Source organism: Fistularia commersonii, chromosome 4 (genome assembly GCF_037954325.1).
Source record: "Fistularia commersonii isolate RoL2024-O1a breed Wild chromosome 4, RoL_Fcom_v1.0, whole genome shotgun sequence".
NCBI classification, from domain to species: domain Eukaryota; kingdom Metazoa; phylum Chordata; class Actinopteri; order Syngnathiformes; family Fistulariidae; genus Fistularia; species Fistularia commersonii.
The window spans coordinates 5,540,516-5,562,329 of NC_141287.1; the positions used below are offsets into that span (position 1 = coordinate 5,540,516).

At 43.2% G+C, this 21,814-nt stretch overlaps 1 protein-coding gene across 8 annotated transcripts in view; it reads right to left on the minus strand.

Moving 5' to 3' along the window:
• dgkh (diacylglycerol kinase, eta) overlaps positions 1 to 21,814 on the minus strand; it is a 58,987-nt gene that overhangs the window by 23,059 nt on the left and 14,114 nt on the right. For all 8 annotated transcript variants that reach the window (XM_086144863.1, XM_086144860.1, XM_086144859.1 and 5 more), the window contains 6 exons: positions 17,748 to 17,828; positions 10,590 to 10,694; positions 8,764 to 8,896; positions 1,969 to 2,075; positions 1,556 to 1,681; positions 991 to 1,093 (listed from right to left, as the gene is read on the minus strand). In XM_086144863.1, coding sequence (XP_086000989.1) covers positions 991 to 1,093; positions 1,556 to 1,681; positions 1,969 to 2,075; positions 8,764 to 8,896; positions 10,590 to 10,694; positions 17,748 to 17,828 — 655 coding nt within the window. The remainder of the gene's footprint in view (positions 1 to 990; positions 1,094 to 1,555; positions 1,682 to 1,968; positions 2,076 to 8,763; positions 8,897 to 10,589; positions 10,695 to 17,747; positions 17,829 to 21,814) is intronic.

The window sequence follows — 21,814 nt, forward strand, 5'->3', positions numbered from 1 at the left end:
GACCAGCAGACACATGATGAAAGCGTGGTCAATATAAAAAGTGTCTTTTTATAAAACATTTCAGTCAGATTTCTTTCAACAAAAACAGGTTCCATTGCCTTATATGCAAATTTCATGCATTTCCTTAATGAATAGTAAGTATTAATTATTCTTAATAGCTTATTTGTACTTATCATTAATTCAGTTTATAGAAATATATTACTGACATTATTATTGTATTATCATTATTATTATTGTTGATCTTATACATCTATATTATCATCATATTTTTGAGGAAATATTTTCTTAAATTGATCATTTTTCACATTTTATTTCAACTTAATTTCTAAAGAGTGAACTCTTGCTGATTCCCAAAGCATTCATTTCTAAAAATACAAAATCAATATGCTGATCTAGAAAGAAAGGCAAGTTTAATTAAAATTACTTTAGCAAAAAAAGGGGACTTTCACAAGATTAATTACAATATCAGCAATATTAGTTCTGTTTTATTGAAAGGTTCGAACTCTACTCAGACACACTTCTCTCCGATCAATTGTGTGTAGATCTGCCTTTCGATGGCTTTTCTAGAAAAGATAGAGGGATTTTTTTTCTGAAAATAACACAGACCTTGCTCTCTAATGTCTCATGACAAGCAGGAAACTGTAACCAATGCATGGGTTTAATTTTTGGGCGTAGAAAATGAGAGGATAATAACATTGCCTTTCATTCAAAGGCAGTTTGTGTATATAATTGTAAGGCTGAATGGAAGTCCATGTGGGGATTCATCCATTCGCAAAGTCATCCGGTCGTAGGCTTTCCCTCCTGGTGCGACATCGGCTCAGAGCCGCTGTCAGCCACCTTCCCCGTATAAAAAAAAAACTGATTTATTCCCCTTGTCATCGGGGTGACTGCTCCGGGGTGGGGCTCGGAACAAGCCTGTGTGGCTGTGTAGGCGTGTGCCTGTGTGTGTGTGTGTGTGTGTGTGTGTGTGTGTTTGCTTGCGGTACCTACCATCCGAGTCAATACTGTTGAGTGCTGTGGGGGGGATTATGGAAACTTTGCACTGTCCCAGAGGACACTTGCGAGGGTACAGGTCCATGCAAGCCGTGTGCACCTACAAGAAATTGTTTTTTTTAACATTTCTGAACATGGTTTTCTAAATTTCCAACATGTCTTTGTGTGAATTCTCACTATTTGCCCCCTTTCGAATTTTCATCTGCAGCGCCCTCATGTGGATTTTGTACATTTTCCAGGCGTCATGTGTGTTCATGTTGTAAACATATGGAAAACACATGACATACACCTTTCACAGCGTAGGCTACACGAAAATCTGAATTTCCTGCTAATGAATATACATTTATACAGACGTAACAAAAATACACAACAATGCAAGATATTATTTTCGGCTTTTGGGAGGGGGCATTTTGAGTTGTAAAATCAGCTTTGAAATAAAGGATGAATCCAACGCTCTTGTTCTTCAATGTCTCATTCATCCAGTGAGTTATTTTTGTTACGTTTTTTCGAGCTCTGTAAGTGTTGCTCCGAGCAGAAACGATTTATGTGACAGATGTCTCACCATCGCTTTGCACCAGAGGCAGCGCCAGTCCTGCAGTCTCAGTACACTGCCGCACGTCTTATCGCACACGGCACACTTGGCACTGACAGGCAGGTTGCCTTCCAACCACTGGTGCGGCATCGCAATCTGGAGGTTCCACACGTACAAAGTTTGATAGATGAGAGAGATTTTGCCCTGTTTAACTTTCACGTCTGGCGAGAAGACTTTTCCGTTACGAGTTCATCTCCCCTGTCAGACATTGATATACTCAAGAGGCAAGAAGTTGCACACTGCCGTATTCAGCAGCTGTAAGATGCCACTCAATAGTTTCTACATCACGCTATACCGAGCTTGACATAATTTGCCGGGGATACAAATCTAAGCTGGTAGTTTCCCGGAGATACTGATGCATTGGACATTTTTAGAAAACTCACCCCGTCCTCATCCTCAATGATGTCCTTCCCAATGGAGGCCAGGGTCGTCCACTTGCAGTTGTTGGTGGCTCTGACGGCACAGCGTTTGTGGGCTTTGAATTTGCACACTGAAAAAAAAAAAAATACATCTGTCACTCTGACAATAATTCCTCTTTTGCCAGCTTTGCATTTGTTTCCAAATTGATGATTTGTTTTTCATAAATTTGCATTTGAAATTTGAATGAATAAAGTAAATTTTGATATTGGCCTTCGATTCGCCGCTCGTTTCTTTCGGAGAAAAAGGCGAGGAATGTCAGCGAGGACAGTTGCCTCGGCCGTTCAGGCTCTTGGGAAGCGAGAGGGAAGCTGCAAGGGAGGTCAGGCAGACCCCAAGCTACAGCAACATCCCATAACAAGTTCCTGACAGCTATCAGATGTCAAACTTGGGGATCAGAACGCAGCAACTTCCAGTAGTTTTGAGTCAGGAAGTATCAGCAGGCAAAGAGAAGACCTGGATGTTTGACGGGTCGAGCGACTGGGAGAAAAACAATCATGACGGACGTAAGAAAGTGCCGGCGTGCCCCCATTTCAAATGAATATCTTTCACGATCACAATCAGGTTGATGATTTCCACTCTACCTGTGCACGACAATATAACATTTCAGGGGTTTATGGAGATTTCAGGTTTTTCCACACCGGACTCCAATGCACGTAGCAGAAAGACAAACACCATGTGACGGTTCTAATGTATCCAGGACTAATGAATCATTGAAGGACTTCACGCAGCAACGTCACACTCAGAGCATTTGACTGAATCCAACTTCAGCCAGTCACGCTGGGAGCCACCTGACACATTACATGCAGGGATAACTGATCCAAGGAGCAACAGATAGATAGATAGATAGATAGATAGATAGATAGATAGATAGATAGATAGATAGATAGATAGATAGATAGATAGATAGATAGATAGATAGATAGATAGATAGATAGAATGGTATCCGCATAGGACTTAAGAAAAAATAAATAAACCTGTATACACAGAATATGATGAATACAGACGGACACAAACAGAGACACACACACATGCACATCCATATGCACACACAAGACACACACATGTATGCATATATGCTTATGTATGTATGTATTTATATAGATGTATATGGGTAAATATATGTCTATTAATACATGAATACACATCACATATACAGAAATATATTTACACGTACACACACACACACACACACACACACACACACACACACACACACACACGTATATATGTACCGTATGAGTATATTTTCTTTTTAAAAGTACCGGTAATACTACCACAAAGCCAAGGAGTGGACTGACTCGTCAAAATCCAAAGTGGTACCTCTTACTTTCACCGACGAACACGCCGTAAAATCACTAAACACGTTTGATTTTAAAGAACACAGTGTGCCAGACCATCAGATGATTCTGCAGGTGCTGTGATTCCCTGGAACATATCATCTCCATAAAATCCTTTACTTGTTCATTTCAAATAATCCGAATGATTGAGGCTGCCTGGTGGATTTTGCTGCGGGAACAGCGTGTAACTAACCGTCTATGAAAAGCAGGACATCAACCAATCACATAACTCACATAAGGGCAGCAAAAAACAACTTAGGAGTTTCTTTAGTAGTTTTAAGTCTGTAAGTAAAACAATACGGTAGGAAAAACGACACAACGGTAATTTAAATCTCATCCCAGCACAAATCAAAGGGCACAACCTGACAGCTTCATCAGAGACTAGCTTGATTGACAAAATTAAAAGTGTATCACTTTATGGCATAACATTTTACTATATGGTCAGACATCCGCGCAACTCCGCAATCTTTCCACTTCGAAGTTCTCGATTCAAGTTGTATGCATGTTTGAGGTTAGCAATTTAACTGCAGATTTGTAATGAGGTCTGCTCTGATATTTTCGATTTCGGTTAAATTTCAATGTCACTTTGACTTTTTCTGGGAGATATAATCTACATCAGGGATGGGCAAACTACGGCCCACGGGCCACATCTGGCCCGCTGGTCTTTTTAATCTGGCCCACCAAAGATTGGTACAGAATTCGTACTCATACTTGTTTCATTTTTGGAGCTACTTGAGAACACTTGATAATTTTCCTGAGCTGAACGACACAGATTGGCTTTGTGATTTAGCCTTTACCGTAAACATACTAACACACAATAACAAGCTGGACGTGAAGTTACAAGGGAAAAACTGGTTTGTGCATGAAATGCAAGGAAACGTCAGAACCTTCAAAACCAAGCTGGTTTTATTTTCAAAGCAAATGTCAAACGAGGAAGATATGTACGGTTAACAAATGTGTTTTTTCTATAAGTATCGTATCTTGTGCTGACCCAGCCCGTCTGTCAAATTTTAAAAGTCAATGCGGCACCTGAGCCAAAAAATTTGCCCACCCCTGATCTACATATCAGGGGCAGTATCGGCGGCGCGTTGGTTAGCGCTCACGCCTCACAGCAAGGCGTTCAATTCTCACAGGATGCCTTTCTATGTGCAGTTTGCATGGGTTCACCATCTACAGTTTCCAACCACAGTCCAAAAACATGTACTATTGTAGGTTCATTGGAGATCCTTGAATGCCCAGATGCATGACCGACTAGTCGTATGGCTCTATATGACATGTGAATGAGAGGGCGAGTGGTCCATATATGGACCAATGATGGACCAGGGTGAACTCCTCAGCTCACTAAATAAGCTGGGATAGCCTCAAGCTCTCCTGTGATTCTGACTGCAGGAAAAGCACAGAGGTAATGAATTAATGAATATATGACCACATTGATCATTCAGTCAGCAACTGAATGATTTTGTTCATCAGTATTGGGTTAAGTTGAAGTGGATGAAAGAGGGTTCCTATGATTTATCTATCCATTCAATTTTTTTCTCTGTGTTTCATTGGAACAACAGTAATTGTGCAAACCTCATTGTCCATTCAGCAACTTAGAACTAGAATAAAAACATAAGACCGGAGTTTTATTGCACATTTATCTGCTTAAAAACAATACAAATGTGAAAACAGCGTATAATGCGGATGTTTGCCATGAGAGAACCGGCCCTCATCCCTTTTTTTTTTTTTAACCTCCAGCAGAGACGAGACACTGGGTCTGCTCCTGGGGGGAAGTGATTCCAGCCACTCAACCCCGGCCTCCACACAATACTGACACACACAATCTTATCATTTGGCAATCTGCTGATACACACAGATATAGAAACTGAATCAAAGCGTTTCCGGAAGCAGCAATCAATGCCGCAATCTAGTCTACCACCAAATGTTGTTAGAGAGCATTAGCAGAGCATTAAGAGAACACTAGACTAGATAGCATTGGCTGTTAATGGCTGGGCCATACCCTGAGCATTCGTAATCACACAGTGTGTGGGTGTGCGAGAGCAAATACAGACTTCTTGTGTGTGTGTGTGTGTGTGTGTGTATGTTTGTGGCTAAGTAGCACAAATCAATCCTACTGACTGTCCGATGCAGGAAATCGAAGGGAAATTTAAGCTTCACTGATTGTTGTGAAACACTTTGGCAGGCTACTCCTGACATTTAATCCAGACACTCTCTCTCTCATTTTGTTTTATTTCTCTGTCCGATATTGTGAAATTCTTTCACGCGGAGCAGGGAGACTTAAGAGGGGTGTGGTGGGGGGTTGAGGTGGGTCACCCCTGATAATCATGAGAAAACTGTATTTGATGGTGTGAGACAGAGACAAAGGAATAAAAGACAGTCTTGGCCAAATGGGATTGATTTGTGTAATTTCGGAATGCCCGCGCACAATGTATGCGCACACACACACACGCACGCGCGCGCACACACACAGGAACTCAGCTCAATTGCAGAGCAGGCTTAAGGAGGTTAGTAATTGCACCCACTGACTTCTCATTAGAGCTTGATACATCAGAAAACTGTACTTTGTGGGATGTGTCAGTCTGAAACATGCCCAGAGGTTCCAGCTTGGGAGAAGAAACAATAGAAAAAAAAAAGACAAATCTATGATACAAGCTCAAGAGTTTCAACGGAATAACAAAACAGAAAGCGAGAACTGAGATAAGGCACGCAAAACTTTGCTCAAACGTAAAATATTGTGATGGGGGGGGATCATGTGAAGAATGGTGTGACATTACATTCCATAATGATGGTTTTTAAAATCGAGGACCATGGATTTAAGATGGAAGCAGGATCCGAGATAAACATCTAGACCTTTTGGAGCAAAGATGAAGCACCAATACAAAATTCCTCACTGAAAGAAAGGGAGAATTTCAGTGTCACACCATTCACTATTTAGCAAAAAAAGGACCAAAAAAACAGGCTCCGCAATGGTGTTAGGTCAAAGGTCACTTGTACCATTAATCTTTGGGAAGGGGATGGCCTTTTTTCTAGGGACATCCGTCATATTTAAAAGTCAATGCTGAACAAAAGGCCCAGCTGTTGGGAAAGTGTGTGTGCGTGGTAACACCACCCCTTAACAGAGATAGTGAAGAACACAACAAATCCTCAGTCTAAACTCAAAGCGAAACATCATGATGAGTGAAGCCGCATCCCTCCTTTTCTCTCTTTTATTCTTTTATGTGATTTGTAGTTCTCAGGGCTGTACATAAAATTCAACTGAGCCTCTCTGGCATGCTAATCGCACGTTTCCCGACAAGCGTGTCCAATGTGAGATCAAACACGATTCATCAACACACTCACGCTGGTCAGGGTGGATTTTGTTTTTCAGCGTCCAGCTCACCTTTCACGAATCCAACACAGGTTCACTTCCCTGTTACTGCCTCAGAATGCACAAAGATCCTCATGAAAAAGTTTTTAGCCACATGATGTCTGTTTGCATGCCAGGGTTAGCTCCCCCTGCAACACGCTGTTGAAACACGCCTCTGCCCCGATGTCAGCATGGGAACTCATGTTGACCTCACACATTCTCACCGGGGCCACGTGCACATGCACATGCATGATCGTACGTGTCCCGACATGTACGCGCACTTTCAGGGGAAGCATTAGCCAAATTAGATTGAGGAGAGATGCAGATGGTGCTTATTAAGTTCTGTTTTCTGGAGCTGACACTTTACACCAGCTAAAAACTGAGCACAAAATAGCGTCAGTCCACACACACACACACACACACACACACCCATGCCTCCCTTCAGTCATAGATTAGGTGAAGAAACAGGCTATCATGAGCAGCTCATGTGTTTCATTTTTGCTATTGAACCGAGTAGCTAAAATATGAGCTAAAACATACTGTATGAAATATACAGTAGGGCAACTCACACAAGAGAAATGGAAATTGCGACCATTTACCGTTACAGAGCTTTTCCGCGTGAAGCGGTAAGATTGAGTTACAAAACTATAACCAAATCACATGTGTGTGGGACAATAGGTTTCCTGACATTTTGAATTCTAACAATTATTGCATCGATTTACAATATTGTTGCTCAACTTTGGAACATTTTCCATGTGGAATTGCAACACTTTTGTGTGAATTCATGCAAATTTGGAGCAATGTTTGTGGTTTTGGATGACTGTTATGGTATGAGCTGTTACATGTGTACAACGTGTTCAAACCAAAAATCATGGGGTATGTGTGAAACATGGACAATCCAAATATTTGTATTTTATTTCTCAGGTATCTAATTGCAGTGATTAGTGCTTCCCCCTCCCACCCAAGAGGGTTACTGGTTAGATTCTGACAGTGAACCTTTCTGCATGGAGTTTGCATGTTCTCCCCATATCTACCTGAGTTTCTTCCTGTTCTCTTGTTTAATCCTTAAGTCCAAAAAATATGAAGCTGTTTGAGTGAGAGAGTGAATGGCCGCTTGTCTGTACACTACATGTGGTCCTAAAATCGATCTAGTGTGAACCCCAACTCCAAACCAATGACAGTTGAGATCAATGTTCCCTCTAATTATTCATATCTCTGGGCATACAGACAACCTCGCCAAGCACACTGAGGACCACTGTGAGCAACATTAGATGTGCACGATAAAGCCACACATCAGAATCCTACCCAGGATCATAGCTTCCATTTATTCCATATTTTTCCATCAGAAAACTCGCTTACAACTTTAGCTTCCCTGCATGTTTTGCAGAGCAGACCTTTTTCTTTTTTCTTTCTTTTTCACTCGAAAAAGAAAAAAATCTCACCCAGTTTCACCGCTTCTATTTGCACGTACTCCGACAGCCATTCCAACTTATAAGAACCGCATTTCTTTTTTACTTTGGTTTGGTGAGTGGATGTAGCAGATTAACTGCTCATTTCGCCATGATAAGGGGTTAGCATGTTAGCATTAGCGTCACTTAACTCCGCCACACTGTTGTTGTTATATGGTGTGTATGGGCAGAGCATGTGCACAAATACAGTCAATGCCATGATTGGCTGTGTAGCGTAATTGCATCGTATGGGATGATTGGCTGGACACCTGTAACTCACTGAGTTACACAGCAAAATGATACAGAAAAAAAAAATGTTTTATATCTAATTCATTTGCAGTGCCCTCACTCCGCTGGATAGATTTTCTTGTGCGCTGAGTGTGCGAGCAGTGCGCAATTGCGCAGTTGGGCAGCTTAGAGGAAACATTGGTTGAGATGGTTTACAGCTGCCCATGACAAATGAATTGGTATGAATACAGGATTGCCCTTGTTTGAAATAACCATATATTTCCCCAAATTTGCTTATTTAAGACATGAAACTCCGAAAAATCTGCTGGAATGACGCCACTTATAAACAAAGCAATGATTTCAGCCCTTATCACATCCATGAGCATTGGCTAAACTTACCTTCGCAGGAGAGGCCATGAGATGTGACCCCGGACAGGCTGTCTTTACAGACGTTGCAAAAGGTGGGACGTGCGTGTGAGCAGGCGTACCAGTTGTGCATCCCTGAGAAATGTTCCACGTTAAACTGTGCTGTCTGGAAAAGAGAAAAAGAATGGAGGTTGGAGAGGGTTGGGATTCCCAAAAAAGACAGGAATAGAACACATAGCAGAGGTAGGTTTTATATCATAGCGGACCACAATTTTTGCTTCTTACAGTTTACCACTTCCTTTATTTACTTGCAAACAACGCAATCGATCATAAACAGGAATAAGCTACCACTTTTGAATGCACGCAACAAACATAAATGCCAGTTTATCTCCAGGCCTTTCATTTCCTCTGTCTCTCACACTTGCAAGGTATAGCACCGATATAGGACTATATCACCGCTCAACAGGTATCCGGTATGTTTTGGTCAGATTTATATAGTTGCTTATATTTTTGCTGTTGTTTACTGGATCTTGCAATGTCCTTTTGTGAATGATAGAAAAGTTTAATCCTAAAGATTAAAAACAATGCCAAAATCAAATTGCCATAGGATTGCATTTTGAGTCAGTTCCTCAGGGGCAGAGCTGACTATCACATGACCACATTTTTAAGAATTTTATATACACCCATATAAATTGTGTTTGAGCACTCAATTGTTTATAAATCCACGCAAACTATTTCATGAGTGTAAGCCAACACACTCTGCCCTTCCAGATTCTGCTATATAGACTTTCCCCTAAATCATAAAAAGTTGACTTTCCCCTAAATTCAGGTGGTGCCGCTCCATCGGAGCCTCAGCGTTACCTATGAAATGCCTGATCTGATTATGTCACGACTCCACAGGCAAAAAACCCTTCACTGACTCTGCTGGGTAATGAATTTATAAAACAGACACCTGGTCTGGAAAAGTGTATGAACACACAGAGCCGCTGTAGTGCATAAGCTAATGTGGGCATTTACCGTGCAAGAGTGGGCGTTGCGTCTCCACTCTGCGCTCGTGTTTTATAAGTAAAACTGTAACAGGTGCTTATAAAATGAGAAACTCTGATGTTTTAGTGATACACGGAAATGAAATGCTACTTTGTTGACATCTTGACTGGAGAATATGTGTGTGTGTGTGTGTGTGTGTGTGTGTGTGTGTTGCTCATGTGAGAATACATGTGTACCCTGTTGTGTATTGTGTGAGCTCTAGGGGTGCAGCTGCATTGCAGTGCAGAAAGGGGGTGAGAGATGGGGTCTTATATAAGAATTCCCTCCCAAATCAAAGCCATTAACATGCAGTATGGCTTTCCCCCTTCGCTCCTCCTCCTACTTGTGCACAGCCGTCGCTGTCAACATGCATTTTCTTATTTTTCATATTATCCACTGGCAGTGAAGTACATATGTATTTTTCTTTTAAATAGTTTTTGGGACATTGCTTGTTGAAATAAAAAAAAAAAATTGCGGCGTCCGAGCAGGCACCGGACACTGATGTTATTAGTGGTTTAGCTTAATGGTTATGTAGTTGTGTCTTGTTTTTGAGTTTGCTGATGCTTTTATTGGGAGTCTCCCGCATGAAGAACTGGCACAGTTTTGCAGTTGCTGTCACTTTGCACCATATCGTGAGGATAAACGTGCAAATATTATTATTATTATGTAATCTATGATTGACAAGGCCATTTGGCTCGGCAAGCCACTTGGACTTTTGATATAAAACCGGAAATCAAAAGTGAATACACGTCATTCGAGACCTTTTCTCAATAAGCTTTCAAACTTTCAAAGATACGCTAATTTGTAAGAAAACAAAAAAAGAAGACCCCTACCTCGTAATGCTCCCTGGACTGGACAGACTTGAGAGAGCTGATCCAGTCCTCCATCTCTTTCCTGTTCTCCGCACAGAGGATGAGTCTACGGAAAGGAGTAATCACCTGGATGGAGAGTGACAGAGAAACGCGAGGGTGAGAGAGTGAGACCCTGATACTGGGCTGAGAGACAGGAGATGTTTCCGGCGCTTTCCCTCCTAAGCCTGCGGTGCCACTGAGAAGGGAGAGCTACTGGCTCTGTCTTTAAGGGAGAGAGAAGATGTGGAGCCCCCTCCCTCTTTTCTTTCTGTCTTCCTCTCCCCCTCATTAAGTCTAGCTCACTCATCCCCAAACACCTTTGCGAATTAGTCGTTTCCTTCCTCGCTCTAGCATTTTTTTTTTCCTCTTTTCACTCGGCCCTCTCGGTCTCTCGCTCTTCTCTCCTCATACCGCTTTGAGGCAGATATGTGCTGACAGGCGAAGCGCCTCTGTGGAGGCTAAGCGCTTCTCTCCCTCATTGCCTCCTCCTCTCTTGTCCTCCGCGTGAGTGTGAGTGTGTGTTTAAAGTTGTAGATAACCCTACAGACACACGGCACCCTTTCAACACCGCATCACTTATTCATGCTCCTCTCTTCTCCTCTTTCTCCCCACAACCCGCACCCTTCTGCCGTTCATCTGATCATACTCACAGTCACACACAGTTATCAATATTCATATATTAGCAGTGATTATCTGTAAATTCTGCGCTGGATTTATGCAGTTCATCCAGAAATTACCATCTCACGCAGGAGGGTTCCCAAAACGGTTGTATGGATGTTGGTTCAATCCTGGGAGCAACAGGATAATATGGAAGGAGAAGTGATGAAGCGGCGTGTTCTCCTTCATTATCGCCGGTGCAACGCCCTTGATCGAGGCACTCAGAGCCAAAGTGGTCTAATGGAGCTGCTTAGTGGCAGTAGCAGATAATTCTAGGTTACACTGGCCCCCACCGGTAAAGTTTTAAAGCCCGGTGGCAAATGCCAACTGACTGGTTTTATCGGCCCAGCAACAGAAAGATTGCTGCATCCAGGTGATGGATCATCAGAGATGAACAGGTAAGAGAGTATGTTGGAGTGAACATTATTGAATACATAAATGACATGATAACAATAAAAGAAAAGTAATAAAAGTGAGAGTAAAAAAAAAATTATGAGGAATAAATCCACTACATTACAATCATTTGGAAAGATACTATTAATAGAGAAAATTGTGTTTTTGCTAGATAAAAATATGAGCTGAAGAGGCTCAAGTTCCAATATCATACAAAAACATTACAAAACATTGGATTATGTAAGAATAAATACGTGATTCTATGTGAATTAAGTGATTTTAAAATGAGGACAAAGCTGTATTGCCTTCATTATAGGATATTTTTGTGTTTACTACCAACCACTTAAATATGTAAATAAAAAAAAACATTATACTAGAAGAAAAAAAAGTAATGCATGTGTGCATACACACAGACACCCACGCTGAACACAACAATACCTGTTAGGAGTTAGCGTCTAGTGAGTGAGCATCTTATCAATCAATTGATCAATTCTGGTGCAAAGGGCCCCATTACAGACTTGCAATACACCAGTGTTCAATTAATGGATTTGAAACATTTACAGACAAAAGTAAAATGAAATTTAAAAGGTTCCTTTTATTAAATGTCTTGTGAAAATAACATTTTCCAAAAAAGAGATCCATCCTCACCATCCTTCTCTTGCTCTGTTGAGTTCAGTTAGACCAGTGTGACCGAGGCTGAACATCAGGTGCACGGTGTGCGTGCGCATGTGTGTGTTGGTTTTTAATACTGTTTTTCAAGATGCTAGAACATCTATGTGTGTGTCAGCATGAAGACCAGTGCATTTAATGGTTTATTGGTTTTAAAAAAGCCTTGGACAGACAATGCTAACAATACCCAAATTATTCTGCAAATTACATGAATCGAAGAAAAGCTAATATACAAATACAATATTCAAATCCTTTCCGCTTTTCCCAACAGGGGTCGCCACGACGAACCAACCCTTTCCATCTAACCATCATATCAACTAACTTCATATCCTCTCTCACTATGTCCATAAATCTTCTCTTTGGTCTTCCCCTAGACCCCCTGCCTGGCAGCTCCAATTCCAGTGTCAGTCTACCAATATATTCACAGTCCCTCCTCTGTACATGACTGAACCATCTCTGTCTGGCTTCTCTGACCTTCTTCCCAAAACATCTAACATGTGCTGTCCATCTGATGGACTCATTCCTGATCCTTTCCGTCCTCGTTTCTCCCAAAGAGAACCTCAGCATCTTCATCTCTGCGACCTCCAGCTCTGCCTCCTGTCTTTCCATCATTGTCACGGCCTCTAGACCAGACAGCATTGTTGGTCTCACCACTGTCTTGTTCACCTTTCCTTTCATTCTGGCTGATAGTCTTCTATTGCATAGTATCCCTGGAATTTAACTGCTGTAAAGCCCAGAAGAAGTGGGATACTTAGGGGACTGAAGAGAACAGACAGGAGTACAGGGAGATACGGCGTAAGGTAAGGATAGAGGTACTGTAGAAAAGGCAAAACAAAGGGCATATGATGACTTGTATGCTCAGGTGGCGAGAATGATTTATACATGTTGGCAAAACAGAGAGCTAAAGATGGAAAGGATGTACAACAGGTCCGGGTGAATAAGGATAGAGAGGGAAATGTATTGACAGATGCTAGTAGAGTGGTGTGAAGATGGAAAGAGTACTTTGAGGTGCTGATGAATGAGGAAAATGGAAGACAGGGAAGGGTAGAAGAGGTGACTATTGGAGACCAATAGTTAGTAAGAATGAAGGGAGGAAAGCCTTGAAGAGGAAAGGCAGTTGGTCTGGATGATATACCTGTGGAGGTATGGAAGTGTCTAGGAGAGGCAACGGTACAGTTTCTGGCTAGATTATTCAAAAGGAGCGCGAGGGTGAGAAGATGCCTGAGAAATGTAGAAGAAACTGTGATGGTGCCCATTTTTAAGATGTGAGCCATATGAGCCATACAATGAACTTATGCAAAAGATTAGCGGAAACTAGACTGGGAGCAGAAGTCAGCATCTGTGAGCAGCAGTATGGCTTCATGCCTAGAAAGAGTACTACTACATGCAATATTTGCTTTGAGAATGCTAATAGAGAAGTACAGAGAAGGCCAGAGAGAGCAGCATAGGACATGTATGCTAGCTGTGAGACAGTGGTGAGGTGGGACTCCATCAGGGATCAGCTCTGAGCCCCTTCTTGTTTGCAGTAGTGATGGACAGGCTGACAGATGAGGTTAGACAGGAATCTCAATGGACCATGATGTTTGCAGATGACATTGTGATCTGTAGTGAGAGCAGAGAATAGGTTGAGGAAAATCTAGAGAGGTGGAGGTATGCTCTGGAAAGGAGAGGAATGAAGGCTAGTGGCAGCGTGACAGAATATATGTGTGTGAATGAGAGGAACTCGGGTGGAACGGTGAGGCTACAGGGAGTGGAGATCAAGAAGCTGGAGGATTTCAGGTACTTGGGGTCAACGGTACGGAGCAACGGAGCATAGAGGTAAAGAAACGGGTTCCAGTAGGTTGCAATGGGTGGAGAAAATGGTCAGGGGTACTATGCAATAGAGGACTATCAGCCAGAACGAAAGGAAAAGGAGAAGGAGAAGGTTGGTTCGCTGCGGCGACCCCTGAAGTAAAAAGCCGAAAGGAGAAGAAGAAACTAATTATTATTCCAAAATATGGTATGGGTAAAAAGCTAGTCTTCCTAAACATTTTACAACTGTTCTTGCCAAAAATAAGACGCTGACTTATTTATAGTCCTGTAAAATAAACACACGTGAACTAAATCAATCCCCTGATCAATCCCTTTCATCACTTCTGTAATCAGTCAGTCCTGTGACCTCTAATCAATATCAGCTCACACTGGAGTCTGAGACGACACTGCGTGGCACACGGGGAGTTGCGGCTCGGCAAACTCTGGGTTTAAGCGGCTGTCCTTTCTTTGCCCTCACTTGATTTCAAAGGTAATCACATTAGCATTCTTTCACTTTAAGAGGAGACGACTACCGCCAGATTAGTGGGAGTGAGCCGGTGAGTGTGTGCGAGCGCGAGTGCGTTTTCGGCTTCTCAGCACGCGCTAAAAAATTGGCAGTACACAGTTTGTGTCTGTAGCACCGGTTGCAAGGTGATGCGAGGCTAGCTCTGACTAGCCCTCATGTGGAACCCTCTCTTCTTCGCTGACCTTCATGGGTGTATCCATCATTGATGTGATAAGAGCCGGTCAGCACCTCTGTCTGAAAATGACCGTGTGCTTACGTCTCATCCGTTTTTATTTTCCGTCACGAGTCAGGTGCCGGGGAACCTCTGTGTGCGTGAAACTGCACCGTCCGGAGCTGATCTGAATTTCCTTGAGATTCATGACATGGATTTAAAGTGGACAGTAATGGCTGAGCCAATCCAATAAGCCCGGGTGAATGGGTGGGAGGGGCGGTGCCTTCTCTGTTTGTAATGTTTTTTTGGGGAGAGTTGTTGCACTCAGCCACCACTCACATGGACTGCAAGGTGCTCCCGCTCTGCGCTACACTGACACTGTCTCATTGTGTATTCACACAGGCTCCTCTGCAATACCACCACAACTGCACACACACACACACACACACAAACATGCATCTCCACAGATAATACATTCAGCTGCACACACACATGCATTAGCTGTATTAATAATTTGTTTAGATGTTGCACTGAAAGATTATACAATAGAGAATTTCTGCCTCATTTGAAAAGTCAAGTTGTTACTTTAAACCTCTAGTTAAATACAAGTCATTTATATAAATCAGTAAACAATGCCTACGGGGCACAATACACTCAAGAAAAGCTTTAAGTGCAGAACCAATCGATCGTGTGCAATCAAAATGAAATGATTTGCTGTGCTACTGGTGGAGATGCCCGATGCAAGTTGCACTCGGGAGCCCGACACACAAGCGCACACACTCATGCAGAACAGCAGGACAGACAGAAAAGACGAAACAGACAGAAGCTGTGTTTCCTTGTTTCCAGTGATGCAGTCCTCTTGCTCTCCCTTGCTCTCTCACTCTTTCTCCTCCCATCCCCTCTCTTTCTCTCTCATCACATAACGGGTTGGACAAAGCCCGGTCTTCCCCTGTCGGATAACGTGACTGTCTGCCTCGATGAGCGTCGCACATATTCACTCTGGAGTCCCGTTCATTACCTGTCGTTTAGTGTGTCACTGCTCCGTGTCACTCTGTCCCGTCTTCATTTCCTCTCCACTTCACCTCTTTCCCAAAACAATCTGTCTTTCCTTCCCTGCTTCACATCGCTCGCATATATGGTGGATGTACCGTATATCTAGCGGAGCTGCGAAGGCTGTGCAACGTCACTCCAGGGTTTCCTCTCCGGCTCTTCCTCGCCGTGTCTTTCCCCTCGCCATCTTAAATTGCTCTGCAGTCTTTTCCCATCAATCATCCCCTGAACTGGTTTCCTATGAAAGCAGCCTTTCAAGACTCCCCGCCACCCACTTTCTCCGACTGAATTTCTTCTAACTTCTGTATCATATTCCATCCCTCTCTTCATCCATCTCAATTGCTCCCTCCTTCATCACCATCATCATCATCATCTCCTCTACAACTCCCTCCCACCATCTTAGTGAAATGCTGATGTTGGCGAGAACACGTTGAGCTGAGCTCCACACCCCTGGTATGTGAGCGTGACACAACCCGGCCGGTTCAAGCACAAACACAAATCCATACGTGCAGTCATGCTGAGAACACGTGAGGCACGGCTGGTAATCTTGTTTATGAATAAGGCGGACGTCAGGCCATCCCAAGTGGTCACTGTAGCATTTCGAGGCGTAGCTAAAAATAACACGGTGCTCTCCTCTGGGCACTGTTCGCCTGACAATCTCCTCCTCCTTGTTGCTTAATATAGCAGCACCCGGGAAGAGGCGAGACATTTATAGAAAGGACACCGCTAGCTTTTGCACTTTCTGTTTTCACGCTTGCTGCTGGTAACATTCATGTTTATTTTCCCTCACGACCCACACGGTCATGCGGCTCAGCTGCTTATTCTTTAGACGAACAAGGAACCGATCACATTTACTTCTTCCGCCGCACTGGACCTTTATGGGCAGGATGTCGTAAAAAAATAAGAACGAACATGCTGGGAAATTAAATGATGTATTGTAACACATATATATTCAATATATCAATATAATTTACTCAAGTGATATCTTCAATATCAGTTAAATATCCTTAAATTGTGCATCGACTGGACAAAAAGGAAGCAATTTCGAGCTAAATTCAACGATGCAGGTTTTTATTTGTGGGATTTCTCAAGAGTTGTTCTTTTTACGAGATGGAGGTAGGAGGAGGGCGCAGTAAAAGGCAGGCATAAACCTGATGGGCAGACAAATATAAATGACGACAAGAAGAGATCTCAAAAGCTCAGACAACCGAAACATAACTCGGACCCACCCATAGTGATACGCTGTCATTTTTCAAGGTGAAACGATCTCCATCGGATGACAAAATGTCAGAATTAAACTTAATCGATACTGGCACATGGAAGCACATTGCGCAGGACTCTCGAAGCATGTGTGAACCCGAGCGTACCAGGGACGCATCACGGCAGAGGACAAAGGATCTGCCAGCATGACCCCCCCACCTCCACCCCTTCATGGGTGTGGATGGCAGAGGTAGGCGGCACCATTATTAGCACCTAGTTGTTTTAACTTGTAGTTGGTCTGCCTTTGTCAAGAAATTACACATTAGCTGCAGTCATGACCATGGAAACAGACATTGTAAGGATCCACAAGCGACGTAGGAAGGAAGCAATAAAGAAAGAGTCCAAGTGGATGAGAGATTGTAACCGGCCTCCTGACACCATGTCAGTCATCCGTCACCCGGCCCAAAAAGCACTTCACCATCGGACTTTCAATTTAGTTTTTCAGTTAAACTGCAGAGCAACACAGGTCTGGACATCACAATCTGAGCAAGACCGTACACTCACCCATGACAGCGCTAATCATGTGCCTCTGTCTGGGTAGCCCTGTGTGTGTGTGTGTGAGTGTGTGTGTGTGTGTGTGTGTGTGTGTGTGTGTGTGTGCGTGTGCGTGTGTGTGTGTGTTGGAACTCCAAGGTGCACTCACTGTGAAGCTGTTGTTGACATTCTTCGTGCTGGACTCTGCAACGCTGGCATCTGATAGGTCCACCTCATCGAAGATAAGGGACTACGGGTGGGGGAGACGGAGAAATCAAGGGAACAAAACAGCAAGAAAGAATGAGTCAATGCACTTTATTGTCAACGCAGAGCTAAACTTAGCTTATTGTGACTGGTTAGCTTGCATGGCAGGAGAAAGATGATTGGCTGTGAGAGGAATACCAAGGCAAACCGAGAATGGGCAGGTGGAGCATTTCAGTACAGGATGGAGGCTTCGACATGTTACTACAGCTATGACAGGAATCATTCTCTACACTTATTAACATCTGCTACGTGATGATGAGTTTTCAAAATGTTTTATGGCTGGAATTATGTTTTGCATGACAATGGAACAGTTGGGGAACAAGGCAGAGGTTTTGCCACGCTTTGCTCGGACTTCTTCGACGTCCGGACAATGTTTGACTCCGACGTTAACCGTCCGCGCAATCTTATTTTCAGTTGTCAGTCGGGTCTGGTGCGATTCTGTTTCTGTCGCCTGCGGCTTTGTGTTAACGTGGTGTGGATCAGGGAGGACCTGGTTGAGATCAGATGCACAAGCGAGTGCTGACAGCAGAGGTCAGAGCTGCCTCAGAGCCAGTCGAGACCCAAAGATTTATTGCAAGATGAAGCTGTTCCGGGGGAACCCTGCGGCTGGAATCTCCAGCTCTCGCACGTCACCTGCAGCTCAGCTGTTGTTGACCAGCACCGGCGGTGCACATGTTCGCATTTTGTCTAAACGTGGTCAATAAGAGCAAATTGGTAGCGCTAATGACCGGATCAAACAATTGCAGCAACCCGAATTTATCTTGCAAGGAGTAGACTGACTTTGTTAAGTTTGAAAAATAAGTCAACCTGGCAAACGGTTTGAGCCAGGCCGTGTATAACAAGACAACTGCCAAGTTTCTACCAACAGCCTTAGCAAAAGGGGTGGATTGTAAGTGTCAGTGCCAGGCAACATGGACATATTAAGAGACATAGATACAGAAAGGCTGGGCATTGATTCAAACGGTTGCGTCCAGAATGTGGTTTGAAGGAATTGCAGTCATATGGGGAAAAGTCTTTTTACCCGGAGCAGCTGTAAAAGGCTTAACCGGCCTGTTTAACAATTCTAGTCTGATTCATTTGGTCTAATAACATTTTCAAAGTCTAGAAGAGCAAAATAAAATGACTCTATCAGTGCGTTATCCCAGCTGTACTGAATATTACCGGTGGCCATCTCTCTTGCTGCTCTCTGGTGCTGCAGAATGGAAGATAAACAAAAGAGCTTTTCTTTTTTTGGGGGGAGATTTACAGTTTTATTTTCTGGAAGAGCTGGAAGATTTATGATAAGTGAAACATCTTTCTGTGATTTCTAAAGCATCACAGTATCGCTTTTCATATTTTTTCCAGATGTCATGTCCCCCGGAAAAAATAAGCACGCGCATTTTGTGAATGCTACTGCGATGAAAATAAACAAACCGATAAATTAAAAAGTATATGACATAATTTTACTGTCAGCTGAACACAAGTGAAGTGAAGAACTTGAAAACTGTGTAATTCATTTTTTGATTTATTTTATAAAAAAATGATTGTTACTGATTTTTGCTTACTGGGTTTGTCTTAAGTGATAAAGTGATTTGAATTGGGGGATGACCTATAAAAACTGAATAAATAGCTTAAAAACTGAATCAAAAAAGCTAAATCAATTGTAAAGGACTGTGAATAAAATGTTCAAGAAATGACTTCCCGAGAAAGAAAGAAAATATCTGTGAGGAATTAGCAATCGGTCGGAGCAAAACAATTTGAAATGATCAGAAAAAAAAGGCAAATAATTGAAAATATGTCCATTATCTACTGCCTCCTCTGCACGCAAGCGAATGGCGGGGTTCGTTCTGGACTGGTTGTCAGTTCTTTTGCAGGGGCCAAGCATATATTTCATTATTCAAATCAATAATCTTTGCCACATTATTCTAATACAAAGTGAGGGATCAGAGCAGGAAATGGATTATAAATTGATTAAAAGGTTTGGGAGCAGCAGTTTTTCCGATATTGCCCTCCAGTAAGTTAAGTCGCTCAGTTTAATGATTGATGAGACAATTAGTTGAAATTATACTCCCTGAACTTTAAAGCATCTGTTTATACGTTTGAAGGGGTTAAAAGAGATAGAGAGGGGAAAACCAAATTCCTGAGAGATGCTGCGTTTCAGGGCAATGAGTCTAGTTAGCCCGGCCTCCTGGAGAGGCGACCGTGCCAAGAAATGCACCACACCACAACACAGAAACGCAGCGTTACACGCCGAGCCTAGCCTCCGTGTTGTTTCGAATTGGTGGCCGGACGAGAATTGTGCGAACGACATGGCGGTGAAGGCGAATATGTTGTGCTGAATGCGGTGGAGGGCTGGAGCCAGCGGGCAGACGGAGGGGAGAGCCAGGGTCTACAAACAAGAACACGATATCCTACCAGAGCCGTGATGCGGAAGGCACGCATCCGAGCTCATAATAGGCCGCAGGCCAAAAGCCATTGCCGTCAAAGGAATGCCCTCTGACTGCGTTTGTGTGTGTGGGTGTGTGTGTGTGTGTGTGTGTGTGTGTGTGTGTGTGTGTGTGTGTTTCTTGAGCTGACGGAGGGAATGCCCAGTTAACGATGCTCTCATAGAGCCTGGCTACACACCAGCAATACCAGGCAATACCAAACGTGTGTGAGTGTTGCGGGAACATGTATCTTCAGTGCTTCCATGAATACACGCCTGCAAGTGTGTGTGAATATTTTGTACGGAGTGTGTTGGCCAAGTGGGTCTCAGTGTGACGGGCACGCCAACATAAACACAACTGCTCTGTAAAAGCGCTCTTGGCTGCTACGCTATTGCATCATGTGCGAGTGTTTTGGTGAACATTCTTTTAACACACACCCTTACCCTACCACAAGGCCAACACACACATCCGTTTGCGAATACGCGGACACACACATGCACGCACACACACGCACACACACACACACACACACACACACACACACACACACACACACACACACACACACACACACACACACATACAGTCTTCTTAAGTTGTACTGAAAGCTCACAGTGAGTGATGGACAGAGGCAAGCATCCTGTTACCCATAGATCCAGAATTAAGCCCAGTGGCTGCATCTCAGCAAATTGAAAAAACGAAATTTTCTCGCCTTTCTCCCTTTTATTTCTTTTTTCCTGGCTAACGCTGGCAAATGTGCATGCCTTAGCTGTCCAGATTCATTCTTCCCGCCAACTTTCTTAAGCTGTAACTCATCTGTGTCCTCAGATCTCGTGACAGTGGGAGAGCAAACACCGCGGCTGAGATGCAGCCTCCCGGATGGATCGATGAGGAGGCTGGGCTCCTGAAGTGCAGGGCAGCACAGCCAGCCGGGCAACCTTGGAGATGTCAGAATGGATGGACATGTACGGAAATGGGAGCTTGTCACTTTCTGCCCAGGACAGACATTCACTCGCTTATTATGTTTTAATTATATGATAATTACTATTTCTTAGCATAACCCAAGACTACAATGTAAGCTGCAGGAAGGACAAGCATCACAGAGTGCTAAACGAATATGGCTACATTAATAATTGGAAATTTGTTATTACGCAAAAACAACTATTATGGCCTGTGCGATGAGACCTGATTTTTTTTTTCAGTCGGAAAACGACCTCTATTGTCATCGAAAAGCTTCCATTCTGTTTTATGTCACCGGAAGCAACTCAGGAGCATCATCCAGGTGTGAAACGTTTCGATACAAAGGGTCTCCTCCGTCCCCTTGGTGCTTCGGACACGGGGGGTCAAACAGTGACCACAAAACAGCACGCTGATTTTTCTCATGGAAACAGCAGAAAACTGATACATGCGCTCATTTAAACAGGCCTTGCGTCCTGATGGGAGGTTTTGTCTCTATCGCACAGCCTTAATTAAGACACATCTTTACAGATGCTGCATCACATGTGTTTTGTTGTCCATCCTGAGACTCCGGTTATATATTATCGAGTGCATTCGTGTCATATGGTAT